The following is a 23,305-nucleotide window of genomic DNA, read 5'->3' on the forward strand; positions in this document are numbered from 1 at the left end:
ATTTAATCTAGTTTTAATTGTAGCTTTGTTTTTAAAACCATCCTTGCAGCTTGCTCCCTCTATAATGAAAAAAATAATATTAAAGATTAAAAATTAAGTTAGTCTGCGTGGTGATTTCTGCTGCTCCTCATAATAGAGGCAACTGTTTTCACATTATTGAAAGCGACAGCATCACAAATCAATGCATGTCACAACAGAATAAAGACAGACGTGTCTGATTAATCAGAATTACATTTTAGAAGTGAAGGAAGCATCTAAAAAGCAAAGAAAACATTTCTGCTCCCCCAGTTGTTGGGTTTTTCCCCTCTTTCTAAGCAGCCCACGCAATGCAGTGAGAGAACAACAAAGCCTGAATTCAGCTGATAAGCCCCCCAATTCTGCTCTAAAGTTCTCACCGTGGTAGCAAGTACGGAATGGAGACGTGCCCACTTCATACAGCCTCTGACTTCTTTTGATACTATGTTTGTACAACCTCTCTGATGACAGGTTTTAATGCAAATTCTGTGTACTAAACAATACTCACTAATACACTATAAGTGAATCAACCAGCTCAGTGCAACACTTCAGCTAAAAAACTCTCCTTCGCAGTCATTTAATTAATGCAGGATCTCTCATTCCACGGATTGGTTTCTGTTCACCTAAGCGCTAAAAGAGGTTATAATTGGTATTCATTTATTGTGGGCTCTATGATACGCAGCTCCCCCATTATCCTGTGAAATAGGGCTCCCCAAATTTCCCTTCAAAAGCTTGCCAACAGAACTTACAAGTAAGACGTTACCCGAATAAGACAGAAATACTACTTGAACCAACAGAGCAATGCGCTATTGATTCCGCAGTCAAAAAGGGAAGACATGAATGCAGGAAAAAGTGTGTGTGTGAAGGGACATTTTTATTCTGCTACCAGTTTTCTTTCCCAGTGACAGTTCACTTTAAAAGCAGTTATTCTCATTTCTGGCAGAAATCAGATCTATTCGATAGCGAAGCAGCTGTGCAAATACATTTAATTTGGTAAGTAAAACTCTAGGAGTCACTACTCCCCCTCACAGATACCCACAGACACACATATATCCTGTGAGGGCGCTGAGGCGCTGGCACAGGGTGCCCAGAGAAGCTGTGGCTGCCCCATCCCTGGCAGTGTTCAAGGCCAGGTTGGACACAGGGGCTTGGAGCAACCCGCTCTAGTGTGAGGTGTCCCTGCCCGTGGCAGGGGGTTGGAGCTGGATGATCTTAAGGTCCTTTCCAACCCAAACCATTCTATGATATACAGCACTCTCTAATGCATATTTGTATTACACTGTTATATCCAGTACCTTCTAATATATGCAGGGTGCAGTACACTTACAGACAGAAATACTCTGAAGGAGCTTCAGCTCTTATCAGCTTTATTTCTGTTTCAACAACAGTACAGTAGTATGCAAAGAACAAACTTCTGCTGAATCACTCGGAGCTGAAATCCTCACCCTACAAACAGAAAATGCTACACAGGTTGTCATGAAGGCAATTATGCAGCAAAGCATGTGGGTGTTTGTAAAGGGAGCGAGCACAGCACGAAACAAGTTAGTGCGGTGCTAACTCCCTCTGTGGCAACACGTGATGCTTTCAAGGTGAGGCCAAGACTGATGAGGGTTGGGAAGACTGGGGGAGTAAATTATGGTCCAGGGGATAGAACTGCAGCCCTGTTATCCAACATATCCCCTATACAAGAAGGTATGGCCGCAGGGATCCCTAGCCTAGCATCCTAGAGGAGTTTTCTAGGTGTGCGGTAAGAGGGAAAAGGAGAAGAGGTTCATGCGAAATAAATCCCCTGTCTTACAAGAATGACAGCTCTCCAGACTGAGTCCTTTTTATCTCTGTCCTTGGATATCCTTCTTCCAAGATTTATCCTGCTTTTTTCCTCCAATCTTATTCCATTACACAGTGGTTGATGCATGGAAATCTAAGGTTAGGCTGTATATTCTTTTCACTAGCTGCATGTCTACCAAACTTAGCCTGCATCAGTCACTTTTGCTGAAGTGCCAGAGGATGCCCGTGATCAATAGGGGAGTCATCGGTTTACTTATCAGTGACTGAACGCAGTCGTGAATTTCTGAATTGGCTCTGGAAAATGAAGCATTTCTCCTGCTGCTAAGATCCCCATTTCTACACAGGCAGTTTACACTTGGACTTTATTGCAAATAAGAAGGAAGCCCACCAAGTTAAACCTAAGCAGAACAGATAAAATGAGGAGACAAGAGGGATGAACACAGAATCCTGCTTGTATCACATAAATCAAGGCTGAAGTGGAAGAGCTTCGGCTGCCAAAACCTGTGTCTAGCAAGCTCCCTCCCTCCCAGAACTGCCTCCTCCCACTGTTTCCCGAGGCTTAGAGCAGGAATTCTTTGTTCCTGGTCCTGCTACACCGTTAGCTGTGACTAGATGAGCAGGACAGCTCAGTGTGAGTCCTCTACTCCCATGGGTACCACAGCCCAAGAAAGCATTCTGCTCCCTGCTGAACAAGATTTATGTCCAAATAACCAGAAGCAGCAGAACCACTGTACCTCATTGAGCTTTTCACCCCATTTGAAATCCTTATTTTTGCAGCATTAATTAAAGGTTACTACTCTAAATACAAGCAATTTGATGTCTGCAGCACCTCCCAGGTAAGCATCTAAGATCATGTCACAAATACTAAGGCTTAACACTGGGGGGAAGTCCACTACTGGCAAGAATACAATAGTGGAAAAAACAGGTAGTACCTGGGTGGACACAATCCTACTGCACACAGCAATATGTGATGCACAAGTTTAGGCAGCAAAGAGTACTGCCTCTGACTGGACTTTAGAGGGAAGCTTAGCTAGAAATCATGGAATCATAGAATGGTTTAGGTTGGAAAGGCCCTTAAAATCATCCAGTACCAAGCCCCTGCCATGGGCAGGGATCCCCAGACTAGAATTCATCCAAAGCACTTCTCTGAACTTTGTCTCCTTACAATAAATACTACCTGTAATATTTTCCATCTTATTGTGACAAATATATATATATAAATTTATTTTATAACCACTTAAGATACTTGCTTTTAGCAATCCCCTCCCTTGAAAGTTCTCCATCGAGTCACACCTCCAGAGCATGGCGTTCAGTGAAACACCATGCAGTCGCCATCTGAGAAGTGACTCAGAGTCTGCTGCTTACTAGAGTACCAGCATCACTTCCTACAACATGCATGTCTTTCCTCCTGGACTCCCACCCAAGCTGGAACTCAGCCAGTGCCTGTTTCGCTCTTGAGATACACAGTACCCAACGTGCAGTCTGGCAGGACTGCAAGCATACCAGCAATAAACCTGATAAATAAATAAATCTCAGCACTTGCTATGAGTCGCCTTTAGCCTGGGCACTGAACAATCACAGCTGACGGTATGTCATACACATAAGTCAGCTCTAAGCATAGTTCCGTGACATTTATGTCCTTGAAGAGTGTTTCAATAAGAAACACTGTGAGGTAAGATTGGAATCTCCTTTGCTATTCAGAGGAACATTTACTTCCTTAGGGCTACTTCAAGTGTGACAGCAGAAGCCAGTCTGACTTAGTTTACAGTATGCTGTAGTCATGCAGTGCTTTCTTCTTAGATCTTCCCCATATTACAGGGCCATCTCCTACAGTTCATTCAGTTATGGTACTTTCCCACATAGAGGTGGCAGAGTTAACAAACCCACCTTTGCTCTCCTGCTAAGGTCTCCATCCATCAGTGCACTTTTACAGTCCATCTCTGAACCAGGCATAAAAGCTCCTTGTTTCCAAATTCATCTCAAAAGCTCTCTTCAGCCCATGCTACTGTTGTCACTGGTTGACAAACTGGTTGACCATCACTTGGACTGTTACTCAGTCCCAACAACTTACCGTTGATCCTCATACTCCCCCCACAAGTCCAACTCTGCCTTCCAGCCCAAATCCTGTTTCTTTTCTCTGGAACATATTTATCAACACTGTTCTTTTGTTTCATTGTCTGAACTTCTTGCTCAGTCTCACATTGCCAGTTTGAATGTAGCAACAGGAAACCCACCCTGAATGTAATTCTCAACTCAAACAAGCAATTACGCATTTTAAATCTACACAAAACGCTTTCTTTTAGGTGCCACGCTGAGCCATAGCCTTTAAGACTTAAATCTAACCCCTTCCTCTTCCCCTACATGTTACTGAAGGTTTATGTAATACAAACCTTCAGCACAACTACTCTTCCCTTCATAGACTTGTTTTACGTTGTCTCCATCTTTCTCTTCTACAACCCACCCAGCCTCAAACTTACACCCACATCATCACATTGCAACTGCAACTCGATTTCAATGGCTTATCTTGGCAGTCCTTGGCACAGAAGCTGCCTTTCATGAGCTGTGTGATAAAGCTGTTACTCATTCCCTTTGCATTCTGATCCCTCACAGAAAACACTTGCACTGCAATATTTAAAAGAGAAAGGACTATTATCCTAACTAGCTGGCTAATATTAAAAGGTTGGGGAATAAATATGAAGAAACTAATGGCAAACAAAACCAGAAATCGTGTCACCTTTACAGTGCACTGCTGGAACCTCCCAGACAAGTTGACTTATACAATGTACCATACACTTCCCTCCTATCTTTATACTAGATAAACAGTATAAATAGCATAAATATAATAGTATAAATACTAGAAAAATAGTATAAATATAATAGTATAAATACTAGATATATAGTATAAATATAATAGTATAAATACTAGATAACTAGCATAAATAGTATAAATGTATATTTAATGGTGCCATTCCCAAAAGATTCAGCTATTTCAAATGTACAACAAAATGGTTCCATGCTAAATATACCTTTAAATAGTTCCTTACCTTATCCAGGGAGAATGTTTTAGTGACAGCAAAGCCCCATCCAGCTTCAAAAGCTCTTCGAATCATTGAAGAACTAGTCGTAGGGGTTGCACTGGCAAGGCCAAAGGGATTTGGAAACTTCAGTCCAGCCATCTCTACACTGATGTCTACCAAGTCGACAGGAGTATAGAAGAGTGGTAGTTCTGGAACAGCAGAAACTGCAACACCATGTAAGGACTGTAAAAAAACCACCAAAGGGAAATCACAGAAATGCCTGCTGATTCATTTTTGCATCATTTATTATTAACGCTGATGAGGGAATAATTCCTATATAATAACCCAAAGTGTAAGTATTCTGTGCTCAGACTTGCAAATCAACAACACAACTCACATACGTAGTATCTTCTGTCCAAATAGCATTCATACTGAAACCCTATGCCAGGCTGGAAAGAACTGAGAAATAATCACAATGCAACAGTTCATTTATATGCCCATACAAACAGGGGTATACACAGACCTTTCCTAGTTTTATTCCCAGGTGCTCATCAATAAAGAGTGTGAAACCCAAGGACAGGTATCCATGAGCAGGATATCCAACCCAAACTCAGTGTATTTCAAATTCCTGCACCTTTTCCACCCTACTTACAGATTTTATCCGGCCTCCGCAATGGAACACAGATCAATAGATACAAAACTATTATTGTTTTAATATTTGATTATATTAGTAAGAATACTTTAGCGGTGACAAAAGTTAAGGCTCTGCTTTGGGATCAAAGAACATCATCTACACCTTACAGCTGCAACACCGCATACACTTGTATTTTCATTTTAAAGACAGCCCTTTCTCTGGAGAGTCAGTGGAAAGTTTTCCATGGAAATGGTGCATCTAAAACTCAAGAAATTGTGGAGAGAACATCTTTTCCCATGCACAAATCCAAAGAGCATCCCAATCCAGCCGTGGCAGCTACAGTGAAATCTCATTGCTCACCCAGACAAATGACTCGATAAAACTACAAAGGAATCAAGCAGGAATCTCTAAGGCAGAGAAGCCCTGCACAGTCTGTTCTTAGTAAGCCCCAACAGAAGATCACAGCCTTAGAGTGAGAGTTTATTCTATCCTTAAAGTGAAGGTTTCTTCACCAGGACAAAAAACAAACACCACGACTGGAAGTGTGGAGAAGGTTTTCTGTAACAGAGTAAAAACCCCAGCACTTACAAACAGCCCCCTTTTGGGTTGTTTGCTTTTTGTTTTTAAAAGGAACTTATTTACCCCATTTTTACCTGTGACAACGAAAAACCATGGATGGGATGAGGGCTTTTTGCTTGTTTTAGTGCCTTTTCTTTCCTAGGCTGGTTCAAAACCCCAGAGTTCACTTGCCTGTTTTGGTTTGGGATTGCCTGGATTCACGGCTCAGATTCTGACCCCAAGTCAGATTCAGAGAGGATACACTGGGGGGGGGTGGGGTGGGGTGTGTGGAAATGATAATTTTCTGATGGCTTAATAGCACTGAAAGTCCTGGGATTGTCCAGCCTGGATGATGGGAACGTGAAGGTATCGTTAATGGTGGACATGGAGTCAAGTTAATTTGTAAAGATCACCTAACTCCCTTCAGCATCCTGACCTCACCCAGCTGATATTCCTCCCTCCTTTTGGCCAATTCCACTCTACATGCACATGTGAGCAATGAACCTGACTGCCCATTCGGAAAGCAGTTATTTGTGAATTCATTTCCTCTCCAGAATTGTTCAAATGCTCTCTCCGAAAACATTTCAGTCTGCGGATTGCTCACAAACTATTCCTTGCTTGTATAGTTGTAGATTCCTATAATGGTTGGACTTGATGATCTTAAAGGTCTTTTCCAACCTATTCTATGATTCTACAGAGCGATTAAGTGCTTAATATACAGCTTAAGTTACATTATATTGCTTCTTTTCCCAAGCAGGACAACTTAATCTCTACAAGTTGTGTCACTTAAAAATGAGTGTTACTTGAAAGTGATCCTTAAGTAGAGAACCCAGATATGCTTTCCATGATCAAACAGAAAACAAACCCACTTATGAACCAGGTGGTCGAATACACCCATGTAAAAACTGCCCTTGCCTCATGCATACCATCACATGCAAACTGGTCAGAAGCCACTTCCCAAACCATATGCAAAGAGACCTCTTCTTCCTGCCGGACTTCCCTGCCAAAGAGCAATACAACAATTCCATCCAGACCATTCCAGCATCACAAGATGTGCTACGTGTTTGTTAACATGAGGTGACCCATGGAGGTGGAAGAGGGAGGGTTAAAAATGCTTCAGTGGAATAAACCAAGCCTTTAAAAACACACAAGGGACAGGATGCGGCTGACAGTTGAGTAGCCAGTGGGTATACATCCTTGCAGATTTATCTCCCACCTTCCTATCACTTCCCTTTTTTGCTCTATTTATGGGGGTTTTGCTGGTTTTTTCCTTTCAGCACAATGAAAGCTTATAAAAGAAATAAATTTACTGAGCCCTGATGGGTTGTTTTCTACAAAGCAAGACTTTTGGCGAACGAAAATGTTTTATAGCTTCCTGAAATCATCTTTATAATGAAGGATTTCCCTGACATTGCACAAACAAATAGGAAAAGAAAGCCTGCAGGCAAAGGTTTAGTTATAATAACTTTTCCCTTGATTTTTAAGAATGGAGGACACAAAGTATGGCCCATTCTTCCTCTAATTTGATTCCAACCAGCTGAGCTAACAACACTGCACGTACTTATTGTTCCAGTCACAGCAATTATTTGGCTACTGGAATAGGGTGGTGAAAAATCCCAACATGCTGCATGCACTGGCCCTACCTTACTCCAACCAGGATCTGCCTAGAGGCAAAAGCAGCGGAGTCTGTAGTGCAGGGCTGAGAGACAGGAACTCCGCTTTAGAACTGATGCAATCTGTGACATTCATTTCCTTTAGATGGAGAGGATTCGTAACCACAGCGATCTGGTCTAACTCCATTTGTGGGCCTTTAATAAAGATAGACTGTGAAAGTGAGTAGTTGTATTACTGTTATTTTTCACAGAGAGCCTTCTCTAGAGATCCCACTACCTGGAAGAGTTTTCCTGAACAATTCCATCTCATTCCTGCTTTCTCTATTTTTAAGCCTGCTATTAAAACATCTCTTTTCTCCCTCGCATGTTTTTCTTCTTCTATCCTCTCTCCGATTTATTTAACTCATTATTTAACTTAGTTAAATAAGTTTAAGCTTTGTTAAATATGTTTCTGTTAGTTCATACAACCTCGAATGGTTGGAAGGGATGCCTGGGGATCAGCTAGGCCATCACCCTTGCTCGAAGCAGGTTCAACTACAGCAGGTTGCTCAGGGCTCTGTCCAGTTGAGCAGAGATTCTCTAAGCTCTTTCCTGGCATTTTGCTTCTGGAAAAGACATACTCCTTACTCAGCAGTAAGCAACTAAAATACCAGCTTCCCTGTACTTGCATTTAGTCCACTCTGTTTTGCAGGAGGTGCTTTGTTACTCATCTCCATGCTAGTGGTTTCATATGTTGTTCCAGCTAAACAAAGCTGTTCTTTGGTTATCCTGAAAGGAAGCAGACAATGTAACTAACAGCTTCAAAGACATGCTTCCCGGGAGCCACCCATCTCCGGTATTGACTATGAAATAATGTACATTCATGTATGCTCGAGGAATATAGGAGAATAGTCAACCTTCAGAAAAGAATCAACAACTGTAATCTTCAGATATAAAAGCCTATATATTTTTGACAGCATAAAGAAAAAAATAGCAAATAGACAATGCTGCTTCAAAAGAACACTGTGATGTGCTCAAAACTCACACTGAATAGTGTCTTAGCGTAGTTCAATTTATACCAGTCAGGATCCAGCCCTCTATTCTTTAAGGGTATCATGTACATTTCAGGCTAGGGAGAATATAAAGGAAGCTGCCCACATGGGGGAGATAACAGATTTAAATAAAAGAAAACTTCTTGTGAACCAGAGAGGAAAAGTCCCTTTTTAAGAGGGATTTTAGTGAGAAGATGGCAGCCTCACTGCCACGCATGGGAAAACACCCCCAGGTGTTTGAATAGAGGCAGAGTGAAGCATTGAGGCTGGTGCAGTGGCCCAGCAAGAAAATACTGGGAGAAACTCAATGCAAGAGCTGTCTTTGATGTCAAGGCAGGCATCGAAAATTAGAAGTTAGTCCTGCACTAATTGTGAATTACCCTGAATAGGACTATTATATTATTAAATCCCATTCACTGATCAAAAAGAAATGACTGGTAACTGAGGCATAGAAGAGAACAACAACCTATATTGCTTCTGCACAGGATCACGAAGTCACTGGTCAGGCAAAAGTGAGGGCCATTACAATCCCCAACCTAAATACATCACCAAGATTATTTCACAGACATATTTATGACATCCATAGGATAACACAAAAGGTTCAAACCTAAAAATACGTGGTGGCATGAATAGGGCTGATTCTGTTTGGATTTCTAATGACCTGCAAAGAATGCTTTTAGGAACACTGACTACTTTCTAGTAGATTCTACAACTTCCCTTAGGCTTTGATTGGTCATGTTAATAGATACTAAGCTGACACAGCTGCAGGCAACAATTTCCGAGGTGAACCCATGCTTTGTATAGCTGGAGGACTATGTTAAGAGGCAGGAGGTATTTAGGCAACTAATGATGGAGTGTTTCCAGCATAAGAGCAGCCAAGAAGCTTCTGTAAATAACTCCCAGTTTTGAACATACGGCATTGCTGCTGGAGAGTCCTTAAGTCTGGATCTCATCCTTCATTTGACCATGTGCCAGAGCTGGAGTTTCAGGGCACGTATCAGGCCCATCTGTTTGCTTAGCCTTTTGCCTGGAGTAGGTTGGGATACAAACAGCGTGTGCCGGTCAAACAGCACATAGCTGCAAGTAGGCAGGGGGGTGGGTTTGAGTTTCAGGCTTTGACATGGTCTTGGGCTGGGTGAGAAACCCTATGGAATAGTTTTACTTTGCTAAAGGCTGACTGCATTATTTATAGATGTCGGTGCTGAGACAGTTGGCGATTTGGGGAACGGCTGTAACTAAAATGAAAATGGAGAGGTGGTATCCATGTATTTATTTAACATTTAACGTGTACTCAATGCACAGGGGCCACAGGGAGGCTGCCTGCCTTAGAATCTCACCGCAGAGAGAAAATAAGGCAGTGTGTAAGGGTGTTTTCTCATTTCATATGGGAAGGTTCCAGAATATGGGGCTGCGAACGGAAGTCATGCACACACATGCACAGAGCCACCCGTAAAAACATCAGGTTAACACAATCCTCCTCTAAACAACTTCTTTCGAAACCAAACTCTCCTCCAGCCACCACAATTTCTACCACGTCCAAACTGCTGGTGAAGTAAATTGCCAAATTACAGCACTGTGCACCACAGCAACCAGATTTTACAAGGGCTGCACATCCAAATAAATGCCCCTGGGCAACCCATTCATCTAACAGCTGGAAAGGTGACACTTGACATTTGGAAACCTTCCCGTGAAGATTGCTGTAAGGCTTTCCCATTAGCTTCCTGGTGAGACTGTAAGGTTGAATAAGCTGCCTTGAAACCTGCAAAGGGTACCAGCAATGCTCTAAGACCACAAGCCTGCTTGATTTAAAATTCTAATTCTCAAGCCATGACTATTCAGATTTTTTCCAAGGTATTAAATACATTCGGGGGGGGGGGGTGTGTGTGTGTGAAGCGAGCTTTGAGGAGGAAGCAACATGATAAAGGAGGGGTTTGAAGCGATGTGTGTATTTCTAGAGGTTAAAGAGGAAGGAGACAAAAAGGAGGAGATATCCCTCTCTCCCCCTGTCACAGTTACCCCAATTCACTGTGCACTGAGAAATGAAGGAAGCGGGTCAGGGATTAAAGATGCTTCGCACTCAGCATTTTCATAGGGTCTAAGGAGGCAGGACACAAACAGCGCTTTAGAACAAGTGATAAAAAATATGCACAGATACTAACAACAAGCTTTCAGTTGAAGTATTTTTAGGAAGTGAAATCAGACCCCAACAGCATGAAACTGCACAAACATGCAATCAGAGAGGCTCTGAGCAGATGGATGGGGGAGAAAGACAGCGAGCTGTTACAGTCCCAACTTCAGTTGTTCAAATCTCTTTTTTGTGGGAGAATGAATCATGCATCGTGTTTCTAAAAAGTTCCTTGCACTACGAGCACGCTCTGTCAGCTGGTTCTGCACACACAGCCTGGCTCTCCTGTCTCAGAAGGTTCCTGTGCAGCTCCCCTAGGAATCACGCTCTTTCTTTTACTGCAAAAACGAGGGCAGTGACATGCAAGGAGCACCAAGAGGGAATACGCAGCTACCAGGGGGTTTTGACTCTGTAACCCTTAAACTTACCTTTCTCAGGTAAATTCTCCTTTGCACTATTTTCCTCTGTGCATTTTTTCCTACTGGGTTCTTGGGTCCCATTTGTCAGCCCCATCAGAGCAGACTGTGGCTCAGATGTAAATCATCTGAGTGCTCTGCAAAGTGTTAGGAGGCTAAAAACATCTTCCCCAGGTGATTCCTCAGGCACTACTGGGAGATTTCACTTTTTAACACTGATGGTCTCACTTATTTTCCCCAGTTACCCAATTCTGACTTCTGCTTGCACTGTGCACTGTGTAGGGACGCCTGCTACACTCGAGTGGAATTCAGAGCTGGGGTCAAGAACAAAGAACACGTTGCTCAGTGTTAAGGCTGGGTTCAACTACTCAAACTCAAGTATTTGATCCAAGTTGAATGCATCTGTAATGTTCAAACCACCAGGTAATCGAGGTATGACTTTCTCACAACTTCTATATTTAACCCAAACTTCAATGAAATTATGTTTAAGAGTATCTAAGAGCACAGAGAAGTGGGAAAGAGAAGAATACTTTAAAACAATCACCTGTATGTATCTGTGCATGTACCAAGAAGCTTGTTTTCCATCATTTACTGATTCCACTGTGGTGTTAGCAAGACCACCAATGTCACCGCCTGCAAAAACCCAGGGTTCACTTGTTTGCATCGTTTCTGGATCTACTTCAGGAAGACCCCATCTGTTGAACTTGATAGGTGCCATGGCCTCTCTGACTGTAATTAAAGGGAATGACAAATATGTCAGTAGAAGAAAGAAAATGTTGCTAAAATCCATCAAATGCACACTTGATAACAATGAGAAAAGCAGGTCCGAGTTCTTTCTCTTACTTAATTTACAGTGGAAAGGAAAGCAGAAGGGGAAAGTGGAAGCATGCAATTACTAAGAGGACTATGACAGAAAAGCAGCACACATGAAACAGAACAGCAGTTTGGGAGTATCAGGATAGTAACCAGGTCCTGAATGACTGCAAAGCCAGACTTGTGAAGGAAATAAATGTGCACAAACGTCACAATAAGCGCCTGACTCAACATAGGCTCAAGAAATAATCAGTGCTGATGTTCTTCTGGTCACCCTCTGAGAACACAGGGCATATTCCAGAAGCTGGGATTCCCAAAGTCATTCTCACTGGCATTATTTATCTTGCAGGGAAAAAAAGTGGAGCAGTTCTGAAAATCCTATTGATGAACAATATTAACAAAGAAAATACACTTTTTCTCCCTTTCCCTCCACGCAGAGCTTTGTGTTGCACTTCCCGTATCAACATCCTTCTCTCCTGAATAACCAGCTATCCACTCTCTTGTACAACTTCCTACATTGTGACATTTAAACCCAAACCCCAATATTTCTGATGCAATTTCTAGAAATTCATTTAGATCTCCTGAATTTACTTCCCCCATTTCTCAACCCCCACAACAGAAACACTCTGCTCCTTTCTGACAGGTCATTATTAAACCTGATGGAGCATTTTCAGATGGAACAGTTTCCCACCGGGAAATGCGGTGCTATCGAAGCTTTGGCTTTGACAAAGTGTGTTTGGTTTTAAAGAAATTTCATGCTGAAAAAGATAGGTTTCAATAAAGGCAAAATCATCCGGACTTCATATTTCAACTCAGAACACCCCAAAAGTACAGCTCACCTGGAAACTTGATACGGATATAACCACAAAGCCACAATCAAAATGAAACGCTTACATGAAGACAATAGGTTTTGCAACTTTTTCACTGCAATTCCTGCTTTTTTGAGTATATATTAAGATAACTTATTTTTTTCTTATTATTAAATAACATATACAGGCATTCTGCACACAAACTATTAATGTCCTTAAACATAATGCAGATGAGCAGATAGGAAAGGAAGTTTTTATACTCCATGGCATTAAATACACATAAATTCTGGGGTGGGGGGGAGGGTTATCTTGCTCTGTATTAACATTATGTGTTCTCTGCATTTTTAAGTGGCTTTATTACAAAGGAGCTTCATGAAGAGAATCACATTTCCACAAAGATTCGGAGCAAACATTGATGGCATATACCGCAAGGAAAGCTTTCAATAGAGCTTTGTCTATGGGAAGTGAAGATCCTGCAATAAAATGCAGCTTAAAATCACACCGTTCCTTAGGGACACACTGCTAGCAGATGCAGATTGCCAAGGTCAATTAAACTGATGGAGTTGTGCTGTCATATATGGAAAAGAAGAACCTGCCAGTTTAAGACAATACGAGAGCAAAGTATTGCCCAGCGCACGGCTGAGTCTATACCAGCTTCAGATGCAGCTTTCTTGTAGAGCATCATGATGGCATTTTCTTCCCAGGCTCTGCATCTCCCTTCACCCTCAAATCATGCATTAGAAGTGAATTTCGAAGCGGGGGCTATGCATAATCAAGGGCAAACCAACAAAATAGGAAGCAAGGCACAAACATTGTCACCTACATGTCCCACCTACGCTCTCATAGAATCAACCAGGTTGGAAAAAGACTTCTAAGATCATCAAGTCCAACCTTTACCCGTTGGCATACACACAGGACTCAAATCCAAAGTATTTATAATGCAACTGGTTCACAAGGCAGACTCAGAGAAGACAGTCTGAAGCTGAAAGACTGCAGCAGGATTTTGTAACAGAAGTATTGAATCTATCTGCAAGACCTATTGCCTGCACGATCCCTCCCACCCTGCATGCACTCGGTGGCTTAACTTGGCAAAAAAACTATTTGCACAGTAACAGCATCAAAACCTCATGAAATGGTTTCCTTGAAAAATATCTGGATTGCTGAAAGATCACACATCCTTCAGATGGAGGCATTTTCCAGTCTGGAAAAGGAGCATTTGGGCTGCTTTGGTTGCCTGGTTTTGCTGTTTGTGGGTGTTTGCTTTTTAAAGGAAGTGCTCACAATGGCTGATGGTTTTATTAAGACTATTTGAGTAACATTTCTACATCAATAGATTAACTTTCTCACTGTGTCTCTGCCTGCCTGTACTTCGAGAAAGCTTTTGACCATCTTCTATTTGCCACGTACAAGATAACTTCCTGCATGCAGTGGTACCAGCTCAGCATGTGGTCTGGACAGTTCTCGCAAGCTAAATACATGAAGGCTTGTAAAGACATGCTTGGAAAAACCCTTGGTGCTGAAGGAGTTGGTACTGGGGATTTAATAGACAATTTTTGTTTCTCTGAGACAGGACTGAACCACAGTGAAGGTGTGAGAAGGCAACTTGTTATCAGAGATGTAGTTTCTCAGACGAAATTATGTAAAACTGGCAGTTCTGACAACTTATTTCATCTTGTGGAAAAAAACAGGGTATAGCCTCTGTCATCTTGAATCTATTACGTTTCTCAAACCTAACTTTGGGTTGCCTTGTGCTAAAACAGCTGTCTAGACATAATTATACCAAAAGCTTTCTGAGTGCAAAGAATGGCCACCATAAGCCTCACCTGAAGCATCTCCCCAGGGCCTGGGGATTTGTCTGCCTGACCAGTATTATTCCAGCTGGGAAAGAACATTTCCTTGGTAGCAGGGCTGACACAGTATCCAGCAGATACTGAGATGTAGGTTAAGTAAAATAAGGGCATGATTTAAAACCATCTTTATGTAAGAGTTCCGAATGTCCTCCCAGTTTGGATTTGGTACCCAGAGACACTGTGAGGAGGAAGGGACCACATCCTAGAGCACCTGCAGAAAGAGAAGCCTTTTCTCTGCCCCTAAGAAAGTGTCTAAGAGCCAAACCTGAGCTTGAAAGGAGATGACCCCGAATACTGGTTCTCTGAATTGTTTGGCACTGAACAGTAAGCAAACTAGACACCTAATGGGGATTTTGGTGCATGATTTGGGACAGGGTAAAGAAAAGACAGTCTTTAAAATCCACGCACTCCCATACCGAAAACTAACACAGCTTTTCTCTTGTCAATTCAAAGTGGCTGTGCTGCCTTCTCCTCCATATCCTGGTGAGGTATTATATATCATTTGAAAAGATCCTTCTGGATGAAAGACAACATACAATTGAATTATTCTGATGCTATCAAGTGACGCTAACACAAATAACACCAAACAAAGGGACAGCTCTGAATATATAGTCCAAATCTGCTGTATTCACAGCGCACACACACACAAATGGGAAAGCAGCAGCAAATTACAGCGCTTGCAAAAACAATATTAAAATATAAGTGAACACAGAAAAAATATTTTAATTAACAAAACAAATCAAATGGAAAAGATTCCTCAAATAAAGCTTTAAAAGTGAGCCTGTGTGTGTTTGACTGCCATGACTAATTATGTATCCATGTAATGTGTGTTCAATTTGGGCTTATTTAAATAGCAGAAATGCTCATTAGCTGCAGTATATCTGTGAAGCTTCAATAAACAGTTTAATGGTTTTTATGTTTAACCAATTTCATAAGTTCCTGTAATTTTAGCTTTAGTAGCTCATTGATGTTATTTTTGATATCCATCTTCCAGAATTCCTTTCCAACAGCAACATCACTTCAGAAACATACAAACAGACTGCAACTTTCTTCATCTCAGATGCAAAACTAGAGCTGTCGGATGCACCAGCAGACTAACTGCTGACACTGCCCTGTCCAAATGCCCAGCAAATAAAGGCGCAATCCTGCTTCCTACAGTCTCTGCCACACCAGCACACTGAATCAGGATTAAGAAGTGGTTTAGCTGGATAAAGCTGGGTCCATGTATGCTAGGAGAGCCTGCAGGCTGGTACTGACTTTGTTTGCTGCTTGTCACCAGCAAGCAAATGTGTAGAGATGCCTATTGGGTGAAAGAGCAGAATTCCTGATCTAAGTTAACAGAGCTTTAGAAGTCATCATGAAGCCACTTCGGGATACTGGAAATAGCTTGTCATTTCAGTGTGTAGAACTGCTGTACTCCGACTCATTCCGTAAACCTATTTGTAGAGAAAAATCATATTCCAAATGACTCAGCAGGAACACTCCTACCTATTTCAGTAGGAATCTTGTGAATCTCTATAAATTTAGGTTGAGAGGACAATTCTTATAGAATTCTGGTGACTAAAGGTGCATTCTGTGGGTGTGAGGGAGATGCTCTGCTCCCAGGGAGACACCAGGTCACCCCTGTGGGCATTCCCAACTGGGGCATCCCAGTCACCTCTCTTCCACCCTCCTAGCCTCTCATTACATAGTCAAGGCTTCAGCGCTTTGAGGATGAAGTTATCTCATCATCTGAGCAAGCTGCATGAAGAATCACCACACTCATTGCAGGTTTGCTGCCTTCTGTGTCATCTGTACAAAGGAAAACTAAAACATTACAAGCTTAGAGCTATGCAAGCTCTTTCCCTTTTTCCCCAGGAAATGTTTCTCAGTCTATAGAAATAAACATTAATTATGAGTGGCTTAATAACATTGCAAACTACTTGGGCAGACTTCTCTTTCCTGCATGTTTAACTGTACCGAGGGGGGCAAAAGTTAGACTCTAGGAAAGCCACCTGAGCTTTGCTGCTGCAGCTCCCAAGCAAGATGAAAGTTGCCCTAAAAGTAAAAGCAAAATATCTGAAAGTTGTGAATGATTCCCAAGAACACGAAATTGAATTTTACCCTTTCACTTGCAATGCAGTAGCTGCTTATTACCAAATATTTCATATACTCTACTTTGTCCTCACAAATAGATTACTATGGGGTTTTTTGCAAAGGCGTTATTTGGAATTTGCTCGAGTATTTTTTGCACTCCCCTTCTGTCTCTCCAGGAAAATAAAATAAGACATTAACATGCTAAAATTTAGTGTTCCAGTACACGGGAATCCTTTCTCTTTACTGCTGCCCACTAAATAGAATGCTTAACTAAACTTACATTGTGTCCCATCCTCCCTTACTCCCCTGTGCTGCACTGCGTGTTACAGTACATGCTGATCAAGCATGCTATTTCCCATAATTTCTCCATGGTTATCTTCAGAAAGTCCATGTACTTCTCAGAAATTGAGGAAAAGAAATCAGAACAAGGACAATTTTGCAGTCCAACCAAATGGTTCCCTTTTCCTCACTGGAACAAAATAGGTACGAAAATGATTATTCCAAGTTTAGCCTTTAAAACCAACTGGACTGGTGTTAAGAAGGCTGTACACAGAATTACATTTGTATATCGACTGAGTAGCTGCAATTTGGAATGGTGACAGAAGATATTTCACTCATTCACTAATATGTCACAAGCCTCCAAAATAACAAAGCAAAAGAGCAGGAACATGAGGAAAGGGACAAAATTCTTTCACATGTCTTTGTTGATATAGGTCAGTTGTGATGCCTTGAAGGCTTTGGTAAGCTGTACAGTCAAAAAAAAGCAGTTTGTGCTTGAAAAACCTGTTTTTCCTCAACAAAAAGCAAAACATATTTATTACTCCATCTGCAGCGGTTTGATTTGAACTATTTGTTGAGGGGTTTTTTTACTGCTTTCAGTAAAGAGGTAATGTTCTTACAATAGTCTAGAAGGCAACTCTCCTGTTTTGTCTATTAGCAACTTCCCAAGCATCAAATGGACTTAGGAGTCCATCTTTTTAATGATCCACTTCTATGATCCCCAATGGGAGGATGAATACCTACTAGAATTGTTGCTTAAAAACACAACCAGCATTTCATTTCTACAAAACCAAACAGACTAAATACCTACTGTGAGCACGTGGAACCTAAGCTGCAAATGTAGCAGCTACCGCACAAGAACTGGAAACATCTTGTTGAGGACAATAAAAAGCTTTCTAACCTATGAGCTATTTCTGCTCTCTGAGAGCAGAAATAAGTTACCCACATGCTTATGTCTTGTTAAACAAAGCAATTCTATGATTCTATGACAGAGCTCTTCCTATCAGCAACAATTAACACATTCGTTGAACCTGCATCTCAGTCATCCAGTCATAGAATCATAGAATGGTTTGGGTTGGAAAGGACCTTAAGATAATCCAGTTCCAACCCCCTGTCATAGGCAGGGACACCTCACAGTAAACCATGTCACCAAAGACTCCATCCAACCTGGCCTTGAACACTGCCAGTCTTAGAATAATTCAGACAGAAGGACCCTCTGGAGGTCACCTACTCCATCTCCTCCTTCAAAGTTTGGTCAAATTCAACGTGGGATCAGTTTGGTCACCACACTGCCCAGTTTTGAGCACCTCCAGTATTTTCACCTTTTGATGGAGAATATATCCATCTTTTGAATACAAAATACAAAAATGGGCTTCCTTTCTGAAATCCAACACTAAGAACAGAAGATGACTTGGGGTTTCCTTTTGTTTTATTTTGGTGGGGTATTCCGTTGGGGTTTTTTTGTGGTTCCCCCCCACCCCCCCCAGTTTCTTTTTGTTACATGTGCAGGTTTGGTTGTAATCCCACCCAACGGTGAAAAGCGAATTTGACTTTTATTAAGACAGCTTAGCCCAAAAATAGATTTAAAGGCAACCGAAACGGTTACGCTCAAAATAAACAATTGATTCCCTCAAGCCCTAATTTCTTTTCATTTTCATAACATCCAAAACAAACGCCTGGCATTTTTCCTTGTAAAGTGATTGCTATTCTAATAGCAGTGTCACCAAAAAATACACTGTGAAACTGAGGTGTATTGCTTCCCCCCCAAGGTAAATAACTCTCTGATCAGCATGACTTTGTTCCCCTCCCATTTTAGGTTCCTATTTAAAAACCTCACAACAACTCATTTAGACAGTGAATACTAACTAGGAGATACATGACTGGCACAGTAGTATAAGCAACACACTAAGTTCAACCTTTTAGCTGAAGCAGGTTTTAATACAGGAGAAAACAGAACCACTGCTTTATTACAGGGTCTGTGAATCACAACAAAACCTACTAATGGCACAGGCTAAGATTTACTTTACCAATTTGATTTTATTCTAGGGTACAGCTGCTGTCTAGATAACAGTCTAGGCTGCATGAACCTACCCCAAAGCAATAGTAACACAAACAAGATAATTCCAGGACGATTCCTAACTTCACATGTCCCTCAGGGAACTAGGTTGATCCTGCCTTTTTACTACAGGAGAGAGTTTAGACTCATGGCTGTATGATGGTTTAACTTTATACAGAACTGGACTTGTGAACAAAAAGCAGTGAGTAGCTCATTCAGATTCAGACTCTGCTTAGATGATTTTAGACTTACGATTTCCCTGATTGAAAAGATTCACAAGCCCACATTATGCTAAAGAATGTTGAAATTCCATTTACACTGGCAGAACCAGCATCTGATTATGATCTTTTCTGGTGGCATGCATTCTGAGGCACTTGCCAAGTCTTCTGTCAGAGCAGTTATACCCAAAACACCATGACAACATGTCATGGGTTAATTGGCTGGCGTGACTGTGCCCTGAAAAGGTAGGCACACTGAGCACTAAGCCTTTCAGAACTCCCTAAGCTTGATGAGCATCTTCAGGCTGAAGATCTATCCATTTTATCAATCTGTCTTCTGCTGAGTCAGTGGGTTTTTTCACTTCCAAGGCACATTTGATGCATTTGCCTGAACTGTTTCAATCTAACCTAGTGTCAGAGAACACTCTGAGCTCTGCTCAGTTCCCGTGTTTTGAGTTGTACTCATGTTCGTCAGCAATCTGCTACACCCAGACAATTCCTTCAGTCTTTGAAATGCCACCTTCGTGCCAGTTTCTAGATCTTTAATATGGAAGTATATAATTGTTAATTTTTAAGACAAAGCTTATAAAGTGCAACTAAAGAATGAGACAAGCCATGACAAGCATGGGTGAATTTAATGAATATGGTATATATGAGAGAAGACGCAGCTCTCCTGTGTATGCACAAGAAATGAGTGATACCCAGACCAGCTGAACCAGAATAATGAATCGATCTTAATTCTTACTTAATTTAATAGGTAAAAGGAAGGTGCCAGAGATCAGATCAGTTCAGTTTAAAGTTACAGTATAATGAGTTTCTCTAAAGTTAATTAGTGAGACCAGAAGAAATCCCCAAGAGTATTCTTTGAGATCCCACTTACAGAGAGGAAAGCAAAATATACTGAACAACTGCACCTGTAATCTGAATTCCTATATACAGTGATACACTCTACACAGTGATACACAGAAAACTCCTCTGTTATCAGACTCCTCTGCTCCTAAGAGGCAAAACTAAAGGACAAAGAAATTCCTGTGAGGAATTCCTCCAGCCTTCCTCCAGAAGACTCATTTCACAACACTGTCAAAGGACAAGAAACAGCTGTAGCTAGAACAACAATCAGCATTCCCGGAATGCATTAGTCAGGGTTACCTTTATTGTCACTTAAAACGGAGCCAAAGGCACTGATCACCACATCAGCTTTCAGACGGACAACCTGATCCTTATCTTCCTTCCAGTTTCCATCACTGTCTTGTTCAGTTCGAACAAACTCCACAGCAACAATTTGTCCACCTCTAAGGACAACTTTGCAAGGGGAGAGGAAAGGCAGAAATTCACACTTCTCTTCTTTGGCAAGTTCCATCTGTAGGGTAGAAGAATAGAATATATACCTTGAACATTGCTGTGCACAACCCAAACCCAGCAACATACCATAACCCAGTTTTTAACTCAGGATGCTAGCACACCTTCTTCTGCAATGGAAGTTATCCGTGTCATCTCAATGCCAACTTCAGAGCCTTCCATACTACTGGATCAAACAGCTCTAGACAGGGGCAGTAGGTAAACTTACAATGCAAATACTTCTCCACTCAATTTTCTTATTGTTCCTGTTAGATAAATATGTGTAACTCCTCTGAAAGAGTTCTCTCATGTAAGAATCTGTGTCTTTTAAAAGATGCCAATTATTAATTAAGTCCATACCCTGGTTAGTGTCTACTCTGATTTTAAGATGTCATGAAATGCTGAGTACTGTGTGCAAAGAAGTTTCCTGAGTGACAATCCAAACTTCAGATCTTCTGAATCTCTGCTGTGGTAAAAGTGCTGAAGCCAAACAGCATTTTGTGTTAGCAAAGTCTTTGGGATTCGATGATCTCTGTTCACATGACAACTTCTTTGAACATGTGATCTCCAAGCTGACATCATTGTAGCATGGCTGTTACTACCCAAAGCTGCTTTTATTTCACTTTATGTCAAGGCCACTGCATGACTGGATGAGTACTGACAACACTGAGGAATCTACCCATGCTGCTAATAAAGATCTTGGTTCAGAATGAAAGCTGATTCCTGAGTGGTTAAGTACCTGAATAGCACACGAGTCTGTGCAATGGTTTCAGCAATGTCATTATGTTCAGAATTCTTACAGAAAGTGCAATTATGCATCAAGAAACACTCCATTACCTTTTTTTGCACCTCCATTCTCCTTCTATGAGACCTGTAAGATGCCCACCGTCTTGGTTATCTGTTGATAACCAAACTACCATAAACCTCATAATAAAGATCCATGTCTTGATATCCTAAAGTATGTTAAGAGTGCAAAGTGTACAAAGTAAATGATAATGGGAAAAGATCACCAAAACCCAAAAATCTATCTGAAAAACAACTCCTGTAGTACAGAGATGCTGAGGAAGCAGTCGGTTTCAAAATGTACAGATGTCCTGATAAATGCTGACGTGCAAAGCCGACCTAGAAAATCAAACTGAACACTGAAATTTGTGATGAATGACGCCGCCCCATTGCCCTGGCAGTTATTCAAAGCCAAAATCACTGTAAGTAATCTTCTCACAAGATTTTAGAGGCACCAAAGACAACATCCCAGTCACAGAGGTTCATTAAACAGCAGCCAGGAGGCGTCATTCTAGGATCCAACCATGACTTAAAAGAGTCATGTACAAGACTCAAATGACCATTTGATTTCTGGTGTGCTCCCAAGGTGAGAAAAATCTACTGTATTTTCTAATTTACCAGATAATGTTCCCCTGTATGCAAATGCATCTCTCTGATGGTACAGGAAACAGGTACAGCAGAGGAAAATCATTTGTAGAGAGACTATGTAAAGTGAGCCTCAGATCTTTAATAAGCATTTATACATTTGAAGAGCATTTTTATAAACAAAAACCTTTAGTAGATGTCTTGACCTGCAGCACGCATTCAGGTCCTGTATAAAATAACCATCAATATGCCCTCTCATACATGCTATTACCCAGTTTTACCTCCTCTGGGACAGCCCTGATATTAGTGAATCCCTTCCTGAAGACCACAAACACGCGACGAGCTCCACAGCGTAAAGCAGATGTTGCACAGTCAAAAGCAGTGTCTCCTGCCCCAAGTACAATCACAGTTCCATGTATTGATGGCAACGGAGAGTGACAGGCACACATCCCTGAAAGATGAAAGGAAAACCCCATTTTCAAGCAGAGAAACCATTTCTGCATGACAGCTGAAAAGGCACTTGTACTCAAAGCAGTGTAAAATTGCATCTTGCAGCTCTCAAGCATGGAGTGTCACTATCAAATTATTCTGCTTCACTGAAAGACAGTTTTATTCCCATTTTAAAGATATGCTCATATACATAATTTCATAGTCAGTACTCTAAGCAGCTGCACCTTTCTATCTGGAAAGAATTCAAATGACAACACATTGGTAGGATTGTGGGTCCTGTCAGGTTGAGATTAGCATCGTGAGATCTTTTTATTTAAGAAGTAAGATTCTCTCTGATCAGATTCATTATCCTCCCAGTTAAAAACCCAACACCACCTCTTAACAGATTATAGAGAAGAACGCTTGTCATTCACCAAAAGGTGGCCATTTGTTGATAGTTTTGTGTAATAGTCTGTAAAAGTTACTCCCCTCAGTTAGTTTTCTACAAGGCACTAACACTGATCTGGCTGTGACATGGTTCTCAGAGGCGATTCTCTACAGCAGCTGAACATCAGGCAGAAATAATAGTGTTATGACAGTAATTCCTACATCTTCCACTGGGAGAAAACATTTCATCTACAGTGGCTTTCCACAGACGAGTTCCAAAGAGTTACCTGGAGAGAATGATAACATGATGTGTTCGTCACCTACAGCTTGGATTTGATGATTCAATGATACAAGAAACACTAAGTAAAACTGAACTCTGCGTGTTCCTAGTATAAGACTGAACTTTATCACAAGTTTAAATACAACTTGATTAGGCAAATTATGGCAACTTAACAAATAATGCCATAAAGCTATATTCTCAATGA

General features: G+C 41.3%; 1 protein-coding gene across 3 annotated transcripts in view; it reads right to left on the reverse strand.

Annotated features, from left to right (window-relative positions):
* Positions 1-23,305, reverse strand: part of DPYD (dihydropyrimidine dehydrogenase) — a 353,065-nt gene that overhangs the window by 157,851 nt on the left and 171,909 nt on the right. For all 3 annotated transcript variants that reach the window (XM_065675625.1, XM_065675624.1, XM_065675626.1), the window contains 4 exons: positions 22,286-22,455; positions 20,448-20,658; positions 11,742-11,926; positions 4,848-5,063 (listed from right to left, as the gene is read on the reverse strand). In XM_065675625.1, coding sequence (XP_065531697.1) covers positions 4,848-5,063; positions 11,742-11,926; positions 20,448-20,658; positions 22,286-22,455 — 782 coding nt within the window. The remainder of the gene's footprint in view (positions 1-4,847; positions 5,064-11,741; positions 11,927-20,447; positions 20,659-22,285; positions 22,456-23,305) is intronic.

This window comes from Lathamus discolor, chromosome 3 (genome assembly GCF_037157495.1).
Source record: "Lathamus discolor isolate bLatDis1 chromosome 3, bLatDis1.hap1, whole genome shotgun sequence".
NCBI classification, from domain to species: domain Eukaryota; kingdom Metazoa; phylum Chordata; class Aves; order Psittaciformes; family Psittacidae; genus Lathamus; species Lathamus discolor.